This window comes from Diceros bicornis, chromosome 17 (genome assembly GCF_020826845.1).
Source record: "Diceros bicornis minor isolate mBicDic1 chromosome 17, mDicBic1.mat.cur, whole genome shotgun sequence".
Classification (NCBI taxonomy): Eukaryota; Metazoa; Chordata; class Mammalia; order Perissodactyla; family Rhinocerotidae; genus Diceros; species Diceros bicornis.
The window spans coordinates 27,265,342-27,289,666 of record NC_080756.1 but is presented as its reverse complement, the minus strand read 5'-3'; the positions used below and the strand labels follow the sequence as shown (position 1 = coordinate 27,289,666).

Here is a 24,325-nt window from a genome sequence, read left to right as displayed (position 1 = left end):
GTTCCTCCTTAGATCCAATCATTAAAAATATAAAAATTTCACAGCACTGTAGAGCAACCAATTTATGTAAAATCCCATTCTTGGGGCCAGCCCCATGGCTTACTGGTTAAGTGTGCGCACTTTGCTACTGGTGGCCCGGGTTCGGATCCCAGACGTGCACCGACGCACCACTTGTCAGGCCATGCTGAGGCGGCGTCCCACTTACAGCAGCTAGAAGGATGTGCAACTATGACATACAACTATCTACTGGGGCTTTGGGGAAAAAAAACAGGAGGATTGGCAATAGATGTTAGCTCAGAGCCGGTCTTCCTCAGCAAAAAGAGGAGGATTGGCATGGATGTTAACTCAGGGCTGATCCTCCTCACACACACAAAAAATAATAATCCCATTCTTTCTGTGATTAGAAGGATGTTGCACAGAAAGCTTTACTAACTAACTTTAATCTTCTACTCCACCCTCCATCTCCATCTAATCAGTTTCTCACGGGATTAGATGCTGTGATTTGATTCTTTTGAGGGACTATGCATATTCCCAGAACATAGCATCTTAAAGCACATTTAAGCCCAAATTAATGTAATTTCACCAGATATGTGAAGTGATTCTTCCACTGCAGTCACAAATGAGTTATGGATGGTTAGCAGTGCCATCCATGCAGGCTTGGCTTTGATTTGTATACACCCGTGAATTGTCTCTGTGGAGAAAATGTGCAGAGGTAGCATTTCACTTTTATGTTTTCCATCAAACAGCTTCCTAGTGACAGAGAGAAAGGTATGAAAGTTGTTAGGGAAAACATTCTCTATTACCAGGAGGTTGTTTCTTCAGAAGTCGGAAGCTTCTGTGCACTGTGAAGGGAATACTAAATTAAACCTGTGCTAGAGGATTCCATTCAGATAATCAGGGTTTACAAAGCCACCTTGGCCTCATACGAACAAAATGGTCTACAGGTAGCTGTTTATAAGTTATTTTGTCATAGAATTAAAGGAACTTTGATTCTAAAATGTATGCTTCTGTGTACCAATATGAAATATGTAGTGTCTGAAACATTCTCAACCAAAGAAAGAATTGCAAGTCCACACTGGGACTGGTATTGGGTGGTTTGTGGGATCCAGGAAATCTCACTTGAGTCTCCTTCAGAGTCTGGAATCCTACCACCATAAGTTCAGTCCTTTGAATTAAGGCTTTGTATTTTCAGCCTTTATTAGTAAGAACCAAACCCTAGATAGGCCATGTTTTAAATAATTATTAATAATGATCCCTTTAAGAAATATTTATTTATCAATTTTCTTTATATCTCAAGAGCTACTTGTGAGAGTATGGAAGACAATACCAAATGCCAGATTTTGCTAGGAAATAGATAAGATGCAAACCTAAAATACCATTGTCAACCTAGATAGGCAGACCTTAGGAACTCCAGGAAGCTAAAAGGAAATATGAGAGTGCTGTGTGTTGTAAAAAGGGGAAATTGGAAACAAAGATGCTGTGGGTAACTTTGAGACCTGTTTCATGGTTTTGCATAGATCTTATACGATGACAATATTGAAAAGTTATTTTGACCTCAGGATCTTAGTCTCCTTTCCCCTGTGATTCTTGGGTAAATACTTTAATTTGTGGTATTAAAGTCTTACAAGTGGATTCTACCCTTTTTATTTTAATAGATCGGTTCCATTTTATTGCAAAATATTTTGAGACGCGTCTTCTAAACCAACACCACACCATGGTACACTATTGAGAATGTAGAGAAAACATTCACATAAGGAATACTGCCCCTGGAAATATCTTCCCACATCATAGGGAGTTTCTCCCGTGCTGCTGGAAGGACATTGAAGGTCAATGGATTTCAGCTTTGACTACAGCTCCTCACTTTCTTTAATTTAGAGGCCCCAATCTCAGTTCTTTATGGGGTGTTTAGGTTTCCTTGTAGGCCTCTTAGGAATCACAAGCTTCTTTACTCCTTAACCTTATACTTCATTGCTGTAATTGAAGCTCTTTTGTTGCTGTAATTCCCTCCTAATGTTACAGTTTTAATCATGTATTCTTTCCCTCTGGAGGCATTAATTATTGCCAGTTTTGAAAATACCCTTGCTTGATGCATAGTTTTTGGTTCCGGTGCCAAATCATGTCACTGTTTCCTATTCTTCCTCTACGTGAAAAGATTTTCCGTCTTTTTTCTTTATAGTTCAGCATACGCCATACCTTTTTAACCTCTGTACCGTAATTTAGAGTATTTTTGTCCCTCAGAAAGTCAGCATTCTTCCTAGTTTTGTGTATTTCACCAATTTGCAGTACATGTCTCAAGATAGAAGATTTAAATTTCATTTTATTTGCTATTAGCTGTGAAATTATTGGTCACTGGAGCTTATGATGGTCTATTCTCGCTAAGGATTTACCTATGGTTTATAGCATGTCATTAAAATGAATGATTATTTTCCAATGACAAGGTTATTTTCCATTTCCTTTACTGAAATACAAAGTTGAAAGAGAGAATATTTCTTCAAATGTGGCAGAGTATACTAGAAAATATTCTCTAGTTTGAAGTTAAGTGAGTTTTTCTTTATTTAGTCCTGGTAACTATCTCAGATCATAGACAGTTAAATGGATATTTTATTATTACCAAACTTCATAATCTTCTTTTCATTCACACACACACACACGCACATGCAGCCAAAATCTACTCCAATTAAAGATGCAAGACTACTTAATTATTGTTTTACAAAAAGTTACAAACACTAGGAAAGATTTTGAAATAAGAGCAGTCACGCTCCAACCAGCATTTACTCAGTGCCCACACTGAGAGTACCCCTGTTCTGGGCACTGGAGAAAGAGCAGTAAGCAAGACAGACAAATTCACAACTCCCACAGAGCCCGCGTTCTAGAAACTTGATCCAGACTCCACTTCTAATTTAAATTTATCTTGTTCTTCCTCATCTGATTATTTACTAAAGGGCCTCTATATTCTCCATCCAATAAGAACAAGTTCTCCATGATAAGAGCACCAATTTGTGTTTTAGTGCTTGGAATTATGCGATTTATCCTAAAGTCATCTGTTTCTGAAAGCAGTACAAGTCTATTTCATTATATAAAAATGAAATACACTGAAATTTATTATTATTTTACTGAACATAAATCAGAAAATAGATTCAATATACATTACCTAAGGACTGACATTTCGAACCCCTTAGCCATGTGTTTCAGTAAATGTATTTCCTTGTTCATTTACTGCTACATTTTGAATCATTGCCTCTGCTCATATGACTGTTGATGTCTCCCCCTTCAGCCTGGATGAACCCATTTCTTTTCAAGGGCGAGAGCTTCTACAAAATAATAGAAAACCTTGGCCTGAGCTACACCGAACACTTGCTTATTATCATATTGTATAGAACTCAGAAAAAGAATTGAGGCAGAGTCCAGTATAGTCTTTTTTTATTTGAACTTTGTTTTATTAAAATACAAATAAAAACAGTAACTCTCAATATTTTTATGAACATTTTGCTACCTACTTTGACATTCTCAGATATTTTATTGATTCCATCTTATTGATTTATACATATTATATTATACTTTCTTGTGTGATTTTTAAAGAGTTTAAGTTTATGATTTGATGCAAAAAAAATTGCACATCTCCAACTTTACAATGAAAATTTAAAACATTGGCTTGAATATACAGAAATACATGTTGAAGGTAAGTTTTCATAATTTTGGTAACACAAGTTAGTTTCAAATGTTGGGCAAAAATTATGAAAACTTCCCAGGGTGACCCAAAGATTATCAGTGAGTTCTCCATTCTGCTGTGGGATTTCTCTTGAGATAAATTTTCTGTGTCTGTTTTCTCTCAGGAGGTCGAGTTGTGTCGTGTTAGCAGTCAAGAGAAGTTGGGCCTGACAGTCTGTTACCGAACGGATGATGAAGAAGACACCGGCATTTATGTCAGCGAGGTAAGAAATGCCGTGGAGGAGAGATGAGGGGAGAGAGACTGCGAAGAATGGAGTGAAATGACTCACAATGAGAAAATCCTTAGGAGGCTTGAGTGTGAAGAATTGGCCATGTTCCAGTACTTGTCACTTTCAATTAGGAAAGTAAATTATGTTCCCCAAGTAGTGTAATTATTATCAGCTTGTTTAATGTGGATGCTTTCACCACAGACTCCCAGTAAGGAGAAGTGTAAAAATGGTAACATTGTCTAAATCTGAATAAATTCCTGTAAGTATGCAGGCAGTCCAGCAAAGTTTTTGATCAGCAAACATTTGTCCTTCCATTCCACTGTGTCTTTTATCGGTTTTGTGAACAATAGCATTGACTAATTGTTTTGAATCTAATATTCATAGTAATCACGTATTTTACTCTGCTGACGGGAATGATAAATTTGAATATCCAAGAAGTGCATCTATTAGTTTGTTTTATTCAACCTCGAATCACTTTCAAAAAGTGAGATACATAACTGTGAAATACCCTTAGTGTTAATTACTTTGAAAAAAAGTGAAGCAAATTTATTATTATAGATGATTTTTTTTTTTTTTTTTTTTTTTTTTTTTGTGAGGAGATCAGCCCTGAGCTAACATCCGCCAATCCTCCTCTTTTTTTGCTGAGGAAGACGGCCCTGGGCTAACATCGGTGCCTATCTTCCTCCACTTTATATGGGACGCCGCCACAGCATGGCTTACCAAGCAGTACTTCGGTGCGCGCCCGGGATCCGAACCAGCGAACCCCGGGCCGCCGCAGCGGAGCGCGCGCACCCAACCGCTTGCGCCACCGGGCCGGCCCCTATAGATGATTTTTAAACTCCCAAAAGAATCATTTTATGAAAAGTAGTAAGATATGATTTTTTAAATTATATATACATATGATTAAAAATTAAATATATAAACGTGAAAACATATATGTATATATAGGTATCGATATGCTATAACTCCTCCATATGTATGTACACACATATATGTGTGTGAAACCGTGTATGTGTACATATATGTGTGTGAAAACATATATATGTACATATATATATATGTATATGCAGAAGTTAGACAAACTAGATACTAATTACTGTTCCATGCTGTTCCAAGTTTTCTTGGCCATGATCTTCAACACATTACCTAACTTACTGAGCTTTAGCTTCCTCAACTAGGAACTTAGTACAACAATGCTTATCTCATTGTTTTTATAGAGGTGTTTAGAATATAGAAAAGATAATGCAATTAATGCACTTAGAAAACTACACAGCTCTATAAATGTAAATATTACTCTTTATCACTTTACCAAAGAATTTACTGACTGGCTCTTGCAATGGAAAAATCGCCAGAGAATATTTGACTTATATACCTCTTTTAAATGTACAACTATGCTAATCCCTCCGATTATGGTGAGGAGGTATAAGGCAACACCTGCAGAACTCTTTTGTTATATGTACAGAGGTACAAATGTAGAAGTTTAGTATTAGTTGGGTGACAGTTCTGAAGACAGTTTTAGATTGTGAATGGCTTCTAAATAGGATGCAATTGATTAATTATCATCCCTCACTTGCATCTAGTCTAAGTCTCTATTTACTGTTTAAACATGTCAGCTTTGGAACTTTACTTTTCGGAGGTAGTACAGAAGCCACAGGAACTGAACATGTGTTCTTGGAAGGGATGTTTTCCTTCTACCTCTTATATGTAATTATAGTGTCTCTTGTTCTTGATTGATCACTTCAAACTCATTTACTAGATGGCACCACCTAATAAGAAAGTAATATCTAACATCTGGATAGGATGGATAAATCTCATGCTACACTTGAAATACTTTGCTTAAAAAAAAACTTTGATGGAATAATCTCAAATAAATGTTTTGAACCCATCAGATGAAATGGGATAGATGGAATTACCCCTAGTGAATCACTCAAGTTTGGCCCATTAAAATTTTGGTAAACTCTTAAAAGAGCCTTAAATATCTATTTATTATAAATAATTTATAGTTAATTCATGTCATCCTATATGTAAAGCAGTGCCTAGTAATAATCTACATAGATAGAATTTTTTTTCATTTTTTGAGCAACATAGATTATAAATCTCTTTATAAATTAATGTGCCCATGAGATAGAAATTCCTTTAATAAGTATGGATTTATAGTATAGCTATCAGCTTTTCTAAGACAGCTAAGGCAGGATTTAAAAATCACCCTAGTAGAAAATAAATTTCTTGGGTCCAGAGAATCCTAGTATTAACATCAGCTGAAGATCGTGTCAGCCAAAGACCATGTCTGACAGTTGGCATGCAGACATGAGTGAACGGATGTGGGGAAAAAAAAGAAGAAAGGATAAAAGGGAGAAAGAGAGAGAGGGAGGGATAAAAAGTGGTTCTCGAATCAAGTTCTGCTCTGGTTCTTTTTAATTTTATTATTATTAATTCTAAAATAGTCCATTTACATTTTTAGATTCGGTGATTTCTGACAGAAAAATTTGACATGCACTCTATAAATCAATAGAGAATTTTGAATCAGGTTTTTAAAAATATTTTTTAAAACCACACTTTTGAGTTCCTGGGAAGATATTGTATATCCAGCTGAAGATGTGTGTCCTCTCCATTACAGGTAGATCCAAATAGCATTGCTGCCAAAGATGGCCGAATTCGAGAAGGGGATCGTATTTTGCAAGTACGTGATGGTGTTATTTCCTTCAGTTTCTTACTATCTGTCCAACAGTTTTAATTTTATTTTCTTTCTTGTAAAATGTGAGAGAGAAGAATTTGTCTTTGCTTCTGGATAGTAACATCTGCAAAACAAAAAGCTATCATTTAAAACTTTTTTTAAAGTAAGGATGGTGCCATTAATTAAGAATTATTAGCTAATTATTAGTGATTAAGACATCAACGCTGGACTCAGACTCGACTTCAGCTTCCAGCTCCACTGCTTACACATTCCTTAACCTCTCATTGCAAGCCTGTTTCCTCATTTTAAAAGATGATAATAATAAAACATATTGTTGCAAAGGTTAAATGTGATTATGCATGTGGTATGCTTAGCACAGTGCATCGTAAATAATAAACATTAACAGTTATTATTACTAGCAGCACCAGCAATTATTGCTGCCTTTTTCCAGAATAAATTAGGTAAACATGCATCCCAATGTTCCATTACTATATAAAAGTCTAGAAGTCTAAAGAAGTTTTAATAATTTACAAATGAGTTGCTGGGGACAGGTGGAGGAAATATGCTTCTTCTCCATGTGGAAATGTGAAAACATAGAGACTGATTAAATTTCAGTTTAATGAGAGAGATGGTAAGCAGATCATAGCCCAAATCAGGAATAATTTTTGAAAGCCAAGGTTTCTGTCTTAAACTAAACCTGCCTCCACCGGCTCTGTCTCTTCTGAGTCCTTTCCCATAAAGAACAGCTGCAGAGAGACACACAGTTGCCCAGTTCTTGTGTCCAGATTAACCCAAAATAAGAACAGGGGCTCTTCAGGGCTGGGTTTCACTGCAGATCTCAACTGCAAAATGGAGGAGGACTCAAAAGACAAATTGAGGAAGTTACAAACTATTAAAACATTCTGCAAAACTTGTAGTCATTGTAACAGATCTATAGTTCCCATTACTAGATATGAACCCCGGAAGAATATTTCTTACATTTAGCACACTTGGATTCAATACTCTGCCTAAAACCAGGGCTTCAAAAATAGACAAGATGCCATCCTAGCCTGTGGGGCACTCCCTGTGTAATTAGGAAGATGATGCGCACACAGATGATTACCATGCAGTGCGAGCGACATTGTCATGATAACGGTGTGCCTGAGCCACCTTGGACACACTCCAGCGGGTTATCCTGGAGTGGGTAAGAACCAGCCTTCTGTGGGTCTTTCCTTTCTTTAGGGTGACAATTAATGAATCACAGCACTTCTTCATACCTTCTCCCTTCTCTAACTAGATGCCACAGAACTCCTTTTTCATCAGGGACCCTCTACTGAGCTCCAATTAGGAAAGAATACAAGTATGAATTAGCGGTCATTCATGGTCCCAGTAGTTTTCAGAAAACTTAAAGAATATATAATTTAGACTTCAGTGAGTGGTGACCTATAGTTAAACAAAAAAACTGGATATACCAGGGGGAGGAAAAGTGAACCAGGATGCCAAAGCTTAGTCTTGTTCACTACCATATTTTAATACTTTCTCTCCCATACATAAATAAATGAATGAATGCAACAAAGGTATTCAGTGGAGAGAGTGATAGGATAGATGAATAAAATCTGCAGTAAAGTTTTACATGTGCAGCCTCATGAAGAAATAAGGGTACCATTTCAGTGCATCATCCAGATAATGAAAGCTTCAAAAATATTTTGTTTTTTTTGACTTGGAAATAATTTTAAATGTATCGTTCCTTTGTTAACATCTCCAATTAAGTATACTGGAAAGAATGTAACCTTCTTTTGATGCTCAGGGTCATGTTACTCCCAGCAATCTTTACACAATGTTACAATAGAGTAAAATGTTCGGTGGCTAAAAGGTCTGGAAGATTTTGTGCCCGGATGTTAAATGACCCTAGTTGGCTATGTTTTCTGATGTGTTGGGTCTATATTTTGTCATTTTTCTCTTGCTGTTTCCAGCTCTCACTTCTTCCTCTCACCATCCACTCATACCTTCTGCTGCACCCTCACTGGCTCCCTTCCTAGTTTCCAGCTAACACTTTCCCATGGGTTAGATACACAAATACAGTTATTAAAATTACATCTTTTAGTTCGGTGGCTAGAGTTGAATAGAAATAAAGTACATGTCTTTCCATATATGCGTATTTTGTTTTGACACTTCCTTATTCTTGGCTTTATTTTGGGCAGGTAAAGTTTTCAGATAAATTATTTGCTGGATAATAAGGCATTCGTTAATGGAGTTGGTTCATTGAAGAAACAACAGCAGGATTGATAAAGTGCTATTGTCTGCCTGATTACTTTATATCCAGTGACAAATATGTCACACTTAATGAATAAATACATGTCACATTAAAAAACCTAGAATTCAATTCTATCTGCACACACAGGAAACAAAGAGTCTTAAGGGTGATGGTGAAATTATATTAAATAAAACTGTGACAAAATTGTACCCATAGACAAATAGCTCCATATGGTTGATGAGGAGATTATGGGATACCCTGTAATGAACAATTAATGACTCCTTTCTCAAGGAGATGAGAGTGGGAGAAAGAGAGGATTTACTTCTTATCCTTGAAGTTTTCTGGCTGGCTTTTATTTAAATGAATCTCTTTAGAGCAATTGTGATTTTAATTTCCTGTTCATGATGACCTAAGTAGAATATTTCTATGGTCTTGCCTTCATTGGGTAGCTTAAGTTTTCTAAATGTTATACACCATGGGCCTGTAGTACACTATGGGTGACCTCACCCAGTGACACCACACACACACACACACACACACACACACACACACACACTCACACGAGACTAACATAAGGTAGGAATTATGCAGAAGAAAAACCATGAACCAACTTCATGAAAATACATTCTAGCTCTCATGTGTTTTTTCTCTGCAAGTGCTTGACAGTTCTTTCTGCTGTGCCATTGTCACAAGCTTGTGCTATAGATGCATCTTCAGGAATTAATATGAGGAAGTCCTCTCACAAAATGGCAGGGCTGAATGAAGACAAGGCATTTCTGAGCCAGAGAGAAAGGATTAAAGACCACATGTGATCAGCTTTCCAAAGGAGAGAGTGCTGTATTCTCGTTTCCTCCTTGGGATAGTAAGCATATAATATTTCATGTAAGCTGCCTAATCTCATGTTGGTCAAAAAACTCAGTCATGTTCCTAAGGATCACTCCTTGACAAAACCCTGCAAAAACTCAAATAGTGGAACAATAAAACTTCTAATGAGCTCTGTCTGTCTTTCTCTGCCCTATACAAATACCCTCAGCATTTCTTCCTACTCTTTTATTTTCTTCCCTTTGGATAGCTGTTTTCCCCCTATTTCTGCTCTTTCCACTCCAAATCTCTATACTTCATTCACCTTCTTTCTCTCCACACTAAAATGTGAACACATTTGAAATAGTTCTTTTGCCTTAGATTCTTGGGATTTCAAATAAGAAATTCCAGAGGTGGTTGGATGCCAAGAATTTTAGTTGCCCATCTGCCTCTGGTACACTGATACAGAAAATGTAAAAATTGGTATATTGAAGCAAAAAAGCTATATTATACCATTTCTAGGCTTTTATACACACACACATACCCATGCACACACTCATATGCACATACAGGAGATTGAGCCTAAAATGAAATTTTGACTGATTTATCTTAGTTAATTGCCACAAATCTGTTCTAAGCCAAGGCAATATCCATTTTGAAACTAATATTTACATATGCCCATGCATGGAAAATCAGACAAATACATTCTCTAGCAAAGCTTTCCTCTTGTATAACAAAAGTTACATGTTACCCTTCTCCTGGTCCTCTTTCCTTCTTTTCTCTTAAAATGGAAGTCTTCCATTAAATTGTGGTGATGCAATGACTCGTCTATCTCCTCCCCATGTTGCTGGGCCCCGCACCTTTATGTCTGCTTGGTGTTTTCAGACACAGTAAGCTGCTTTCCCACAAGCAATCTTGTAGCTATGAACCATCATTCAGGAACAAGAGCAAATGAAAGTTGAAAGCTCTATCTGATTTCATTCCTCAAATGATTTCATTCCTTGAGAGACATCTTTGCTGAAACCCGTGGCTGTATTTCTTGCCTCCATATAAGTTGGAGTATCAAACTAATGTCCTGAGTACAATAGAATCTACCGACCAGTTGGCTGAAGTGGTCTTTGAAAAAGAAACAATGTTACATTTTAATACCAGATTTCTGTGGTGAATTCATTTCATTCCACTTATGATCCTGAACGTAAAAGCATTTCTACAGCATATGATCTGTCCTCCCAAAATAAGGGCTTATTGCCAGGACTGGAGACCATAGCTCTGGTCATTATGAGTTCACGGAGGAGAGAGATGAATACCAACTGTGAAAGGACTGAAAATCAAACAGCCATATTGTTTCTTGATGGCCCTCCAAGAGTTACAAATTCGTATGAGATAGATATCTTTTAAAATAGAACCATGTTTATTACTATGGATTTAATTGTAGAGGAATTTTAGTATATTTTCTTTATGTAGAAGAAAATAGTCTTTAGTGAACATTAAAATATAAATAATTATAGTATAATAATAATAGCAACAATCACATCAACAGACATATGTGCCAACCTTGAGCACTTTCTGTATACTGGACACTTATTTAAACCCTTTGCATATGTTACCTTATTTAATCCTTATGACAACCCTCTTCGAAAGGCGCTATTATCTGCACTTTAATATAGGGAACGCAATAGTACCATTAAACAAACATGAATGAAGAATATTTAGATTAATGGTAAGTAAAATGTAGATGAAGAGTTTGTAAGTATGTATATGCTTGAGAGGAGACCAGAGAAAAAAGTAGTGAGAATTATATTTCAAACAGAAAAGATGAAGCTTAGTTGTGTGAGATCATCCAACTCAATCTCCTTAGGATCGGATGTGCCTAAAGTGGAGGGAAGGTGAACAACCAGATCCACAGTTGATAGAGAGATGGATGCATTGCAGGTATACTGCTAAGAATTACTATGAAATGGACATAAGCCCTCAAAGCTCAAAGAAAGTAAAAATTTTCAAGTCACTTTTTTCAAACTATACTTAATTGGGGGTGGGGGAGGTATAATGGAATCCATCACAACCAATTTATTTTTATTCGAGGAATAAAGGCCTTAGATTCAGTACAAAAATAGCTTTTCAGATATATACTTACAAAAAAACACAACCTATCCTTCCCAGCCATTAGTCCCCATTTTGGAATCATAGCTTCTATTTTCTAATTTGATGACTTTTATTTGGAAATTGCAAAAAAAAAAGAAAAAGGAAATGCACTTGAAATTTGTAAAAGCTGAATTTTCTGTCTACATATGCAAGAGAAAAACTAAGGTGACACTCATTTGATCCGAATAAGAAAATACAACACGTGATTGTATGGTTTTTCCCCCTTTGACTATTATTATCTACTTTCTTGGTGGTAAATATGTATAATAAGAGTCTATGAATAAGGATCATTTATTGTGGTCCAAAGTTGAGATTTCTGAGCTTGTTTTCGGTAATTATGTCTGTCCTCATATATCAGCCAGAATCCCGGAGACCCACAAGGAGAAAACCTCAGGAGGCTACTTCTTGCTTTTAAGCAGAAATCCTTAGTGAAAGATGTTAGATTGATTATTGTCAAAATGGTCAGTACAGCCACATTTTCTGTTTAATTTATCGAAATAATTAATACTTATTTTAGATAGAATTACTTGACCTATCCAATTGAAATTTTTTTCCACATATTTTGGTTATATATTGTGGATCACAAATCTCATTGTCTCCATGAATTTGAGCAATCAATAAAATAAAACAAATGTAAAATATGCAAAGAAAAAAGTTGTGTTAACTAAGAGCTAAACACATTTGAACATAAAACAGTAGTTTAAACTACAAACTTTAGACACCTATTTGCTCTGTCTGCAAAACTTAGAAAAAGGAAGAAAGATATATTTCGAATGCCACTGGAATCTTTTCTTTTTAATCAGAAGTTTACTCAAGCTTGGTTTCTTCCACTCAGTATTCTTATAAAAAGCCAATTTTACTCCGTGTTAATTTAAAAAAAAAAATTTAAGTGTGCTTAAGAGATGAGCTTTAAGATATTTCATTAGTTTTGTTGTTTTAGGAAATGGATGAATCTCAGAAAGAACTGGAATATTGATGAGGATGTAACTGATGAACTGTTCCTTCTTTTGATTAGTTAAGCACTAAATGATACCCTGAGAGTGATTTGGGGCAACTGAGTCAGACCCACATACAAATATGAAATGATTAAATGAAAATGCAATCTGCAGCGGCCTGGGAGCATTGCCTGGTGAGAGATAACACTGCAGCTCTCTAATTGGCTCGCAGCAAGCATGCAGGATGACGGATTTCAGTTGTGGTATTGCCGACCCTGCTTCCCCCAGCACTATTATCTCAGAGTGACACTTCCATTACTCTGAGCGGAGAAAGATGGACGTCACCTGTCAGGGGCTGGTTAATTGTGTTGCTAGATGTATGTTGCCAGGGCGCAGGTTGGACATTTATGAACATAACTGCTTCCTCTGATGTCTGCCATCCTTCAGGGATCGATATGGCTCTTACAGTAAGCGCGTAATTGAGTGAAGGCACTTACCACTGAGGGGCTGAAGATGAGCCCGTTGTATGAGCTTCATTGTCCATACATTTACCATAAATGAGCTGATATTTGCCATTTATTGTGTGCAGCATTGTGGAAATGGAAACTAATGTGCCACTTTCATTTGTTTTCTAGATAAATGGGGAAGATGTCCAGAATCGAGGAGAAGCAGTGGCATTGCTGTCCAGCGATGAGTGCAAGAGAATTGTGCTGCTGGTTGCAAGGCCAGAGATTCAGGTCAGAGCAGAGATCAGAAACCTTGAGACTGAACTTTATATTCACGATCTGCTATTCTGTATCATGTCAGTTCCATGGATATTTGTAAAACCAAATATACAAAACGTAATTGAGTTATTTTTCCTAACTTACCAACCTTATCAAAAAAATTATAAGTTAAAGACTCCCTTATGTTGCTCCACAGAATGACAGCTAAACATCTTATTTTTTAAAAAGAAGAAAAAAAGCACACAAAATTGAATCATTATTCTCTCCTTCCACTTGCCAGCTATTTAAATGAATTTATAAATGAAAAATGGTTGACTTTACATGATTTTTAATTCTTTATGGATCCTTGCTTTAGGTTTTCATCTAAAAATACTTAATTGGCATATTAAGGTATGTTGAAAGACTCTCTAATGAGAGAGACATTAGCATATCTAGCTATCAACTTAAATCTTTTGAGGATAACTTTGTCAAATAAAGTGCCTTATGTAGCATGGTGTGGTTCCATGTATCGTAAATGAATTTTTTCTAATTTTAGTGTGACAAAAACATCTGTCCAGCCCAAAACAAACTGATAGCTTCTAAAAGGCATTTTTTAATATCTTTACAGAGGGAGATGTCATGAAAGTAAAGGAGGGGTAGTGGTGGAAGAAAAGTACTATTGGTACTTCCTTTTATATCCTTTTTATACCCCACTGCAGTACAGAAAGGACATTACATTGTCACCATTCTATCCATCTGTCAGTAGTTTGAGTGAAGTTGGTTATATCACCATTTGTCTCCCGGCTTATTGATCTGATATTTTTCAGACTCAGTAACTACATACTATCTATAAATTACATTGAGCAAGTGTATTTCAGTGTCAGACCGAATCCTGACTTGAATATAGTGGTTATAAAAGATCACCCTTTCCGCATATATTTCCCTTATGCCCTTGACCATTCTAAATGGCTCCCATAAAGCCGGCCATAGCCCAGGGCAGAGTAAAGTTACGCACCTGAGGTCTTAGGAGCTGGGAAGGGAACCTACACAACTGGCTGGACTGCCTCCGTGGGAGTGAAACTTTAAAATACATATGAAATTGCACTAATTACGTGGAAATCCGCAAACCAGTTAATCTCACTGATCTCATTTTCTTGAAAAAGAACAGAATAAAGGGGCTAAATACATATTAGTGAAATTCATAGTAAATTGAGGAGAACTCAGCAGTCATCCTTGTAGAAAAGATATTTCAATGTTATAGTGTAGTTTCCTCGCCCTTTCCATGTAACGGTTAGAGAACCTCATTAATTTAGAATTAAAGCATTTCCTTAAACTATGCCACGTAACAGCTATAATGGACTGTGGGAAGAATAGAAATTGATGACATAAGACCAGATCCTGTTCATCTTTGACGAAATACATATGCTTGGTAGGACCAGTGGCATTTTCGAATACCTGGCTACACTCCTGATTCAAAAGAATCAATGCAGGAGGATGAATTTTCAAACAAGACTTCCTTTCCAGAGTTGATAAAAGATGGTCATCTGACTCTGTAGGGTACCATCCTGTCTGTCAAAATCAGAATCTGCTTTAGTCCCTTGATCCTGAAGAAGGCTTCATGCCACTGGAAGGAACCTAATTGCCTTTAGAAAATAAGATTTCTAGAAAAATAAGGAAAGAAAATGCATTTTTAACACCATACTTTAAAAGTGATATTTAAGCAGTACATGCTCCAAAGTGGCAAGAAAAAAAGACTAAAAAAAACTTGTCTTTATATCACCCATATTTTTCCATCAATTTCAATATATCTCATTATTGCATTTTTTTGTATGTGCATTTTATTCAGGGAGAATATAGAAGTTTTTGTGTGTGCTTTTTCTAGCCCTTTTCTTTTTTTTAATGTTTCCAGTCTTCTCTACATTCTTGGAAATGATGTACAGAGTTGCTGGGGGCAGTATTGTACATCTGTGCAATATTTTGAAATAACTCATTTCTTTCATTCCCTGTCAACTTTCTTTCATTTTCTGCCCATTTTCTTTCTCAGACCATTAAAGGTATTGCTATTCTGTCCTATTCCCCTTAGGCCTTTGGAGCAGAGAGGGCTCTCATAAGAACTTTCAGCCACTCCTTTTGAGAGAGTGCAGGTTGTTTCTTTCTCTGAAATGCCACGTGTAATCCACTACCATGCAGAAGATCCCCCTGAATAACAATGACCATCCTCCCTTTCCTGCAGCTCAGTTCAAGGGAAAGGTCTCTCTGCCACAGTTTTAGACAGACTGCCATGAAGGAATGTCCAGGTGGAAAAGGAAATACAACAGGGAAAGGAAATGAGCAAGAAGAATCCCTCCTTACTTATTGTGCTAGAGGAAAGCCTAATCAAAATAGACATACACTGACTACAGATGGCAACTCAAGGATCTATGTGGTTGGTTAATAAGAAAAGAGTTATAAGGAATCATTAATTTTTACCATTTGTTCTTCTTATCTCCTCCACCCCTTCATTTAAATTTCAAAAGACTCTGTTTCATCTTTCACTGTATCAGTGTTAGCAAACCTTTTGTTTTGACCTGATTAAAGAAAAACTGCTTGATGTGCTTCTAAAAAGTAAACATGTCTAGCTTTAAGCAATTTCTTTTGGAGTCTGGCGTTTGCAGCTTCGTGAAACTTAAAAGGGATTAAAGAATGTAAAACTTGGACAATTGTAAATTGGACTGAATTTAAATTTTTAGTCAGCTTAATTTTCATTTTATAGTTAATAATTTTCATAGTTCATCTGCATATCAAAGTCAGTGGGGTGGAACTTGGTCAAGCTATTCAGGCTACACTAAGATAAATGAGGATGAATGAATGTGTCCATGCTTTTGGCCCCAGTCAAATTTGAGGTAATTTAAGTTCTGGGTAGGTTTTAATAAATATCAAGAAACCTATGATTGCCTTCAAAGTAATGAATATGATACATATACACTAATGCCTTTTCTGATGCAGTTTAATGTCCTTCTTTCAGAGTTTGTTTTGTTTTTAAGCTTTTGAAGTTCAGTAATTTTTAAGAGCTAATTTTGCCCATTAGTTTGAGGTGTTTTCACCTTTGTCATTGTCAATTTTGGCTTGCTAGAAAGCTGCTGTTCCTTGTAACACAGAGTGAAGCAGAGCTTGGACAATAATTCAGCAAATTTAATCAGAATAAATAGCTAATTTATGTAATCCAGCTCGAAAAATCCACTTTGAAGCAAATTATCTGTATTAACTGTCAAAACTCATCATATTAGCAAGGTAACCACCAGTTTTCCATTTCACTTTATGTTGAGAAGCCAAAGAGATCTGTTCAGTTTAATTTATGTAAGACTCCCACAAGAATACTTGCATTCAGCACTCGCTAACAAAACCCCACATGCTCCACACCACTCCACCAACCTTAAATGCAACATTTTTTTGGAATCGGGCCTGAAAAATGAGTTAAAATAGACATGGCATAGCAGCTCTTTTTCTTTTTCTTTGAGAAGAATAACTTAGAAATTTTTTTTTCGGATACAATAAATATTGTCCGTAGCTTCTCTTGTGGGAAGCAGCCATCTTGTTAACTTGGAAACCATCCCCCTAAAAATAAAGAAGCAGGATGAGGGTGGTGTCAGTGAAGGGGGTGGGGGACGCGTTGTGTGCAGTTGCACTGGGGGTTGTTGTTAAGGAAAAAAGCCCAATTGTCTCGTGGTCCCATTAGTACCACTGCGGTTCCTTAATATGGGGACTGTTAGAGGTAATGAACGTGACAGCTGTGGATTATGCAGTATGCTTTTCATACATTTTGAAACACGGTAATGTTCTATGCTGTGAGATCTACTTGGTTATGAGAGAAAATCTGTAGCTCTGTTTCAGGAAAGGATAAAAGGCGTAAGAGTCCAATTTTTTTTTTATCACCTTTTCTTTCTTCTGAGAGGTGAACTATCTGAGGCTGGTATTCTGAAGAGAATCATTATGATAAAAGGAACTGGTCAGGCATCACCATTTAAGTTTACTCTATTTTAGCATGAGTTCTCACGAACATAATATGATGTACTAATGTATTCTTTCACAGCTGGATGAAGGCTGGCTGGAAGATGAAAGGAATGAATTCTTAGAGGAGTTAAACTTGGAGATGTTGGAAGAACAGCATAATGAAGCAATGCAGCGCACTGCCAATGAGGTGGAGCAGGTAAGGCCAACAATTTGAACTACATCATTTGAAATGTTGCTAGTTCTTTTTTTAAGGTATAACCATAAATGGAGTAAAAAACAAAATCAAAGAGTTTGATCCAACATCTCTGTAATGGTAATTTTTGAGAGCAAAAGACCATCTCAAGTGAAGCAGAGGTAATAAATACAATTTTTTTCTATTGAGAATATTTGTAGTTTGGAAAGCTTAGGGGCCATTGTTGATAGAGTACAGTAGTATTCAAATGTTGACCCAAGTACTGTTCAACCTATTGCAGAAATTTAATACTAAAAATGCATGTTGCTTCTCAATATGCCAGCTGGAGGCAATCCCTTCCCCCAAAAAGTAATTTTATACTTTAAAATATTAATGTATCTATTTAAGTATTTAGGCAACTATAGGGTCATGATGACGTGATGTAAGCCATCAATTTCATTTGTGTGTTTGGTATCATGATTACACCTATATACTCCTGAATAGGAGTGGTTCTACTTGAGATTGTTGACATCATTTTGGCTCAGGGTCACATCATCATTCAACAAAATATTCTGAGCTCCTTATATGTTCCAAGTACCACACTTGATCCTGAGAATGCAAAGAAAAATGAGCAAAGTCCCTGCCCTTAGTTAACTCACAACTAGTAAAAGATCACACTGTGGCTCGTGACAAACTGAGTCTTAGGATTCTTTTCATTTTTGTTGTGGTTTTCCTGCTGGATAAAAACAGGATCAACATATGCTAGATTTTTTTTTTTTTTTTTTTTTGGTGAGGAAGACTAGCCCAGAGTTAACATCCGTTGCCAATCCTCCTCTTTTTGCTGAGGAAGATTGGCCCTGGGCTAATATCCGTTCCCATTTTCCTCTACTTTATATGGGATGCCACCATGGCAAGTGGTGCGTCAGTCCGTGCCTGGGATCCGAACCTACCAACCCCGGGCCTCCAAAGTGGAGCATGGGAACTTAACCACTACACCACCAAGCCAGCCCCTACATATGCTAGATTTTTTATGTCAGATTCATGTCATTCATCTGCTGATATAGTTTTATTAACACTTCTTCTGTCAATTTACTGATTTGTTTAATTATCATCCTATTCTTAACACATCCTAAAAGAATTTTTTAAAAAAATTCTGACAGTTAGGCTTAGGAACATGAAACACAAACATCCTATCACTTTTCCAAGCTGAGTGATGAAATATGTTGATGCTAGCATCTCATAGCAGAGAGGTATGTGTATGTGTGTGTGCACATGTCCATATATTAAATAAATCATTAGATTGAAAACTACAGTGTCACCATAGCCATGTGTGCTATACTCTTTGCTGATCCTGGATGCCCACTGGCCGCTTCACAAATGTAGTTCATGCTCAAAAATGATGCTGTGACTGTGGTGATTGCTTTTCAATATAGGTAGGATGGATTGAAAATTTTATGTATGACTTCAACACTGGCCACAAATAAAGATATTTTTTGGTGGCAGCTGCTGGTTACAAGCAAGAAAGTCCTTGCTCCAGGCTTTTTCTCTCTTAGATACAAAATGTGACCTGATACAGAATTGACAGGAGGGTGTTGGAATAAAGAAAGAAGGAAGAAATCCTGTCCAAGTGAAGTGATATGGTGTCAAATGCTGCCTACTCATCAGATGTAATACAAATGCTAGGTCTTTTGAGGTAACACTAGATGGTCCCTGAGGTTAGATGCTCATTGTGTGGAAATTTTTCTTCACCTTGAGACTGAAAAATGATGAGAAGTACAGAAACCTTTAAAAGTCCTTTGCCCTTATAAACAATAATACTACATTAGAAATGTCTTGGTAGAAACATTGCCTGTCACTATAATAATTCTGTAGGGAAATGATAAATGATAGAGTAGCATTACATTAGAAACCAGGAATTTTAGGTTTGAGAATGGAAAACTCTTTATTTTCACATTTGCTCATAAACCAGTAACAAAAGAAGGGGAAAATGAATAAAAAATAAAGTGTATATCCATATTTAAAAACTGAAATACATATCCATATGAAAGTTTCACTTTCCGTACTATCCTTGGTCCTATGGCTGCTGTTGACACATTGTGCAACATCTCCCATAGCATAATTTGTCTGTATCATTCGTACTGCATGTAAAATAAGAAAAAGGAAACACTAGCTGTCTTGTACTTTTTAAGCTCGTTAAAGATATGAGAAAAATACAAATGTAAATAATGTGGTATATAAACTCATTTGTAATATCAACAACATCCTTTGGGAGTTTTATGGCATAGTGTGCAGATGTCACCACATTTGATACTATTGTCAGCTTATAGCAAGAGATATGGAGATGTAACAAGCTTTCCATTGTTAGTTACATAAAACTTTAAAATTAACCTCAGTATGTTTTCAACACATGAGGAAAAATATTTTAGAGAAAGATTGAGAATCCTAGAATAACGTGATACATAGTCATGTTCTCTTCTCTCCAGTTTATGTGACATTTTGTTCTGCCATTACTTCTCTGGAAGAAAATAACAATTATCTAGAGAGACCTTTTCAGACCTGTTTTAGAATACCTTTTATCACCCATTCTTTCCTTCTTTGTAACACTAACAGGCTTAATTATATTTAATTATAATAATATATATATCTAATGGTGAGTAAACTTAGACATAAGGAAAATACAATCTAGAAATTGCTATGTAGACTACTATATGATGAGTGTTGGAGGAAAAAATAACTTTACCCTATTCACAGAGAAAGAACTATATTTGCATCTCCTTAGGGCAGTAACAGTTAATTGTTCTGCATGAGAGCCAAAAATTACTACGGAGTGAAGTTTACATACATATTTAAATATATACGTGTGTGTGTGTCTATTTACATATATATGTCAAAATATAGTTTTTGACATTGTGCCCATGTCTGGCAATCAGTGCTGCTCAGATTTTCCTAGGAACTGTCATTTTATTCTTGGTAGAGTAAAAGTCACCTTTGAAGGAAATTACTAATTAAGAGTAGAAAAATCTTTTTAAGTAACCCAAGTAAGTCTTAAGACATTGTTGTTGCTTTTCAGTAACATAATTTGGAGATGCACTGAGGTCAAAGCACGTGTATCCAGGAATAGGGCATCCTGGACGTGTAACAAATCCTGACACTGGGAGATGGCACTGGACTTCTAGACCTCTCTCTGTCACTAACAAGCTGAATCCATCTGGGATTAACTTTCCTTATCTATAGATAGAAGGTCCTGGGCTCCAGCACTAATCTATTCCTGAGTTTTTTTACCATTATCAGCATATTACTAGATCAATGAAGTTTCCTCTGCACTTGAGGAAAGTTCAGAAAAAAAATAATAATAAAGTGATGCAGCTTCTGAACTCCGGGCCTTCATATTGCTCAAGACCATTTAAACATTCTGTCTTACTCCTCGTCTTGAAACTCATCAAGTCACCTCATTTACACACCTTTACTCCAGAGTTTCCCAAGTAAGAGAAACCCTTAAGATAAGAATCACTTATTTAAATATGTCCTGTTTCATTTATCCCCAAGTGAGTGTCATAGCCATAGTTAAACAGCTGTTGTTTTTTTTTACTTCATTGCATAAAAAGCTGCCATGAGCTAATTGCCTTTATTTCTAAAATTGTTATGGATACTAAAATTAGAGCCGCTTTCTAGGAACCGCACTTTTGCCAAGAAGCATTGTTTTTTCAAGCAAATTTTTCAACAACTGGCAGGGTTCAAAATAATTAATTTTCTTTGTTCTCTCAACTTTGGTATCCTAGCCAAAAAAACAAGAAGAAGAAGAAGGTACAACAGACACGGCAACATCCTCATCCAACAACCATGAAAAGGACAGTGGAGTGGGGCGCACTGATGAAAGCTTGCGAAATGACGAGAGCTCAGAGCAGGAGAACGCAGCTGAGGATCCCAACAGCACGTCTTTGAAGAGCAAGAGAGAGCTGGGGCAGAGCCAAGACACTCTAGGAAGCGTTGAACTTCAGTGCAATGAGAGCTTCGTGTCTGGTGAATACGTTGACTCAGACTGCACTGGCAACCAAGATGAGGAGTGTGAAAGATTCCGGCAGCTCTTGGAGCTCAAGTGCAAGATTCGAAACCATGGCGAGTATGACCTGTATTACTCGAGCAGCACGATGGAATGCAATCAAGGGGAACAAGAGGGAGTGGAGCATGAGCTACAGTTGCTTAATGAAGAACTAAGAAACATTGAACTCGAGTGCCAGAATATCATGCAGGCTCACAGGCTCCAGAAAGTGACAGACCAATATGGAGACATCTGGGCATTGCATGATGGAGGATTCCGAAATTATAACACCAGCATAGATATGCAGAGGGGAAAACTAGATGACATCATCGAACACCCAGAAAAGTCAGACAAGGACAGTTCTAGTGCTTACAACACAGCTGAAAGCTGCAGAAGCACTCCACTTACAGTGGACCGTTCCCCTGACAGTTCCCTTCCAAGAATGATCAACCTCACCAATAAGAAAAACCTGAGAAGCACAATCGCAGCCAGTCAGTCCTCTTCTGGACAGAGCAGTAAAGAGTCAACCTCCACCAAAGCCAAAACCACTGAACAAGTTTGCGGCATTGAAGGCAAGGAGAAGAGTTCAGAAAGCAACAAGCTTTCTGATCCAGAGAAGACAGGCAGTGAGAACATCCCTTACCTCTCTCCTTACCACAGCTCCTCATATAGATATGCAAACATCCCAGCACATGCCCGGCATTATCAAAGCTACATGCACTTGATTCAACAGAAATCTGCAGTCGAGTATGCTCAGAGTCAGCTCAGTTTGGTGAGCATGTGCAAGGAGTCACAGAAGTGTTCAGAGCCCAAGATGGAATGGAAGGTGAAAATTAGGAGCGATGGGACAAGGTACATAACAAAGAGACCAGTGCGAGACCGGATTCTGAAGGAACGTGCCTTAAAGATCAAGGAGGAGCGGAGTGGCATGACGACAGACGATGACACCATGAGCGAGATGAAAATGGGGCGTTACTGGAGCAAAGAAGAGAGAAAGCAACACCTGGTTCGGGCCAAAGAGCAGCGTCGGCGCCGAGAGTTCATGATGCGGAGCCGGTTAGAGTGTCTCAAGGAGAGTCCTCAGAGCGGCAGCGAGGGCAAGAAGGAGATCAACATCATTGAACTGAGTCACAAAAAGATGATGAAAAAAAGAAACAAGAAAATTTTGGACAACTGGATGACAATCCAAGAACTGATGACCCATGGGGCCAAGTCTCCTGATGGCACACGAGTTCATAATGCCTTTTTGTCCGTCACCACCGTATGACCGAATGAATGGAATGCAACTCGTTTTAAGAGGAGGCTACCAGTTTGGGTAGAGTATGATTGCCTCGTTCAATGTGGCGTTTTTATATATATTTTGTGACTCTTTATAGTTTAAATTTTTTGTAAGCAAAAATACCTGGTAATTTTTCATTTGTTTTTCGTATCCCGGTACCTTCTTTTTGGCTGAGATCTTTCTTTAACTTGTGACAGATTCATATTACTCGTTTATATATTAAAAAACACACAAAAGGAAAGAAAACAAGAAAAAACTTGAACAAAAATGCTGAGGAGCCAATTAATTTCCTATTTTAATGTATCTATTGTAAGTTAAGATCTGGATTTATTTCTCTAGTTTACTTATTTTCTACTTTAATAACAACTCAACGCCAAAACATTTCTGTGCTTCCTTCTTGGCATAATCTGTATTAAATCAAACCTGTTAATAAATCATGTGCCACATCTTGTCTTATCCATAAAAACCACCTCTTTTTAACATCTTCTTGTACATTTAACACGTAAATGGCCATTGTCTTTGTCTCAGTAAAGTGTAGGTGGACAATCTTCCTGTGATATGTAGTGACATTGGTCATGTAGCTAGATAATTGTGGTAATTGTGACAATAAAAGAGAAATAAATTATTGATTATCCTTAAGAAAGTTATCGAGGAGTGTTTTATTTTCATTGTCCACTGTGGTTACCGGATATAAATTAGTTATATATGTATACTATTTAGAAGACTCTTAATTGTGGATTATAAAATGTGTACATTTTCTATCAATTTTTCAATAAAATTGTCCTGAAATACTTCCCATAGATCATTGTGTCACATATTCTTACCGGGATTAAATTAGATAATATGTGTAGAACATCTAACAAGTGCTAACTAAACATTCAATAAACATGAGCTCATGCTCTCCTTGCCTGCCACCCATGTAGGGAAAAGCCAAGAAAAATTTAGGGAAAGATATAGAGAGAGGGGATCAGTGAAGCTTCTGAGATTGTTTATAATGACACCATATGTATTAGTCAGCTCAAGCTGCTGTAACAAAATACCATAGACTGTGTGACTTAAGCAACAGGAATTTATTTCTACAGCTCTGGAGGCTGGGAAGTCCAGGATAAAGGTGCTGACTGATTCAGTTCCCTAGTAAGGACTCTCGTCCTGTTTTGCAAATGGCTGCCTTCTCACTGTGTCCTCACGTGGTGGAAAGAGAGAGAGGAAGCTCTCTGGTCTCTCTTCTTATAAGGGCACTGATCTCATCATGAAGGCCCCACCCTCATGACTTCATCTAAACCTAATTACCACTCAAAGGCCCCAACTCCAATGACCATCACATTGGAGGTTAGAGCTTCAACATACGAATTTGGGAGGGGAGACAAATTCAGTCCATAGCACTATGTGCATTTAATTAGTCAATCATTTGAGAATAA

General features: G+C 37.0%; 1 protein-coding gene across 1 annotated transcript in view; it reads left to right on the top strand.

Moving 5' to 3' along the window:
* PDZRN4 (PDZ domain containing ring finger 4) overlaps positions 1–23,692 on the top strand; it is a 133,175-nt gene extending 109,483 nt beyond the window's left edge. The window contains exons 4-8 of the mRNA XM_058558500.1: positions 3,834–3,932; positions 6,556–6,618; positions 13,359–13,460; positions 17,497–17,613; positions 21,369–23,692. Coding sequence (XP_058414483.1) covers positions 3,834–3,932; positions 6,556–6,618; positions 13,359–13,460; positions 17,497–17,613; positions 21,369–22,895 — 1,908 coding nt within the window. The 3' untranslated portion in view covers positions 22,896–23,692. The remainder of the gene's footprint in view (positions 1–3,833; positions 3,933–6,555; positions 6,619–13,358; positions 13,461–17,496; positions 17,614–21,368) is intronic.
* Positions 23,693–24,325: the final 633 nt, after the last annotated feature.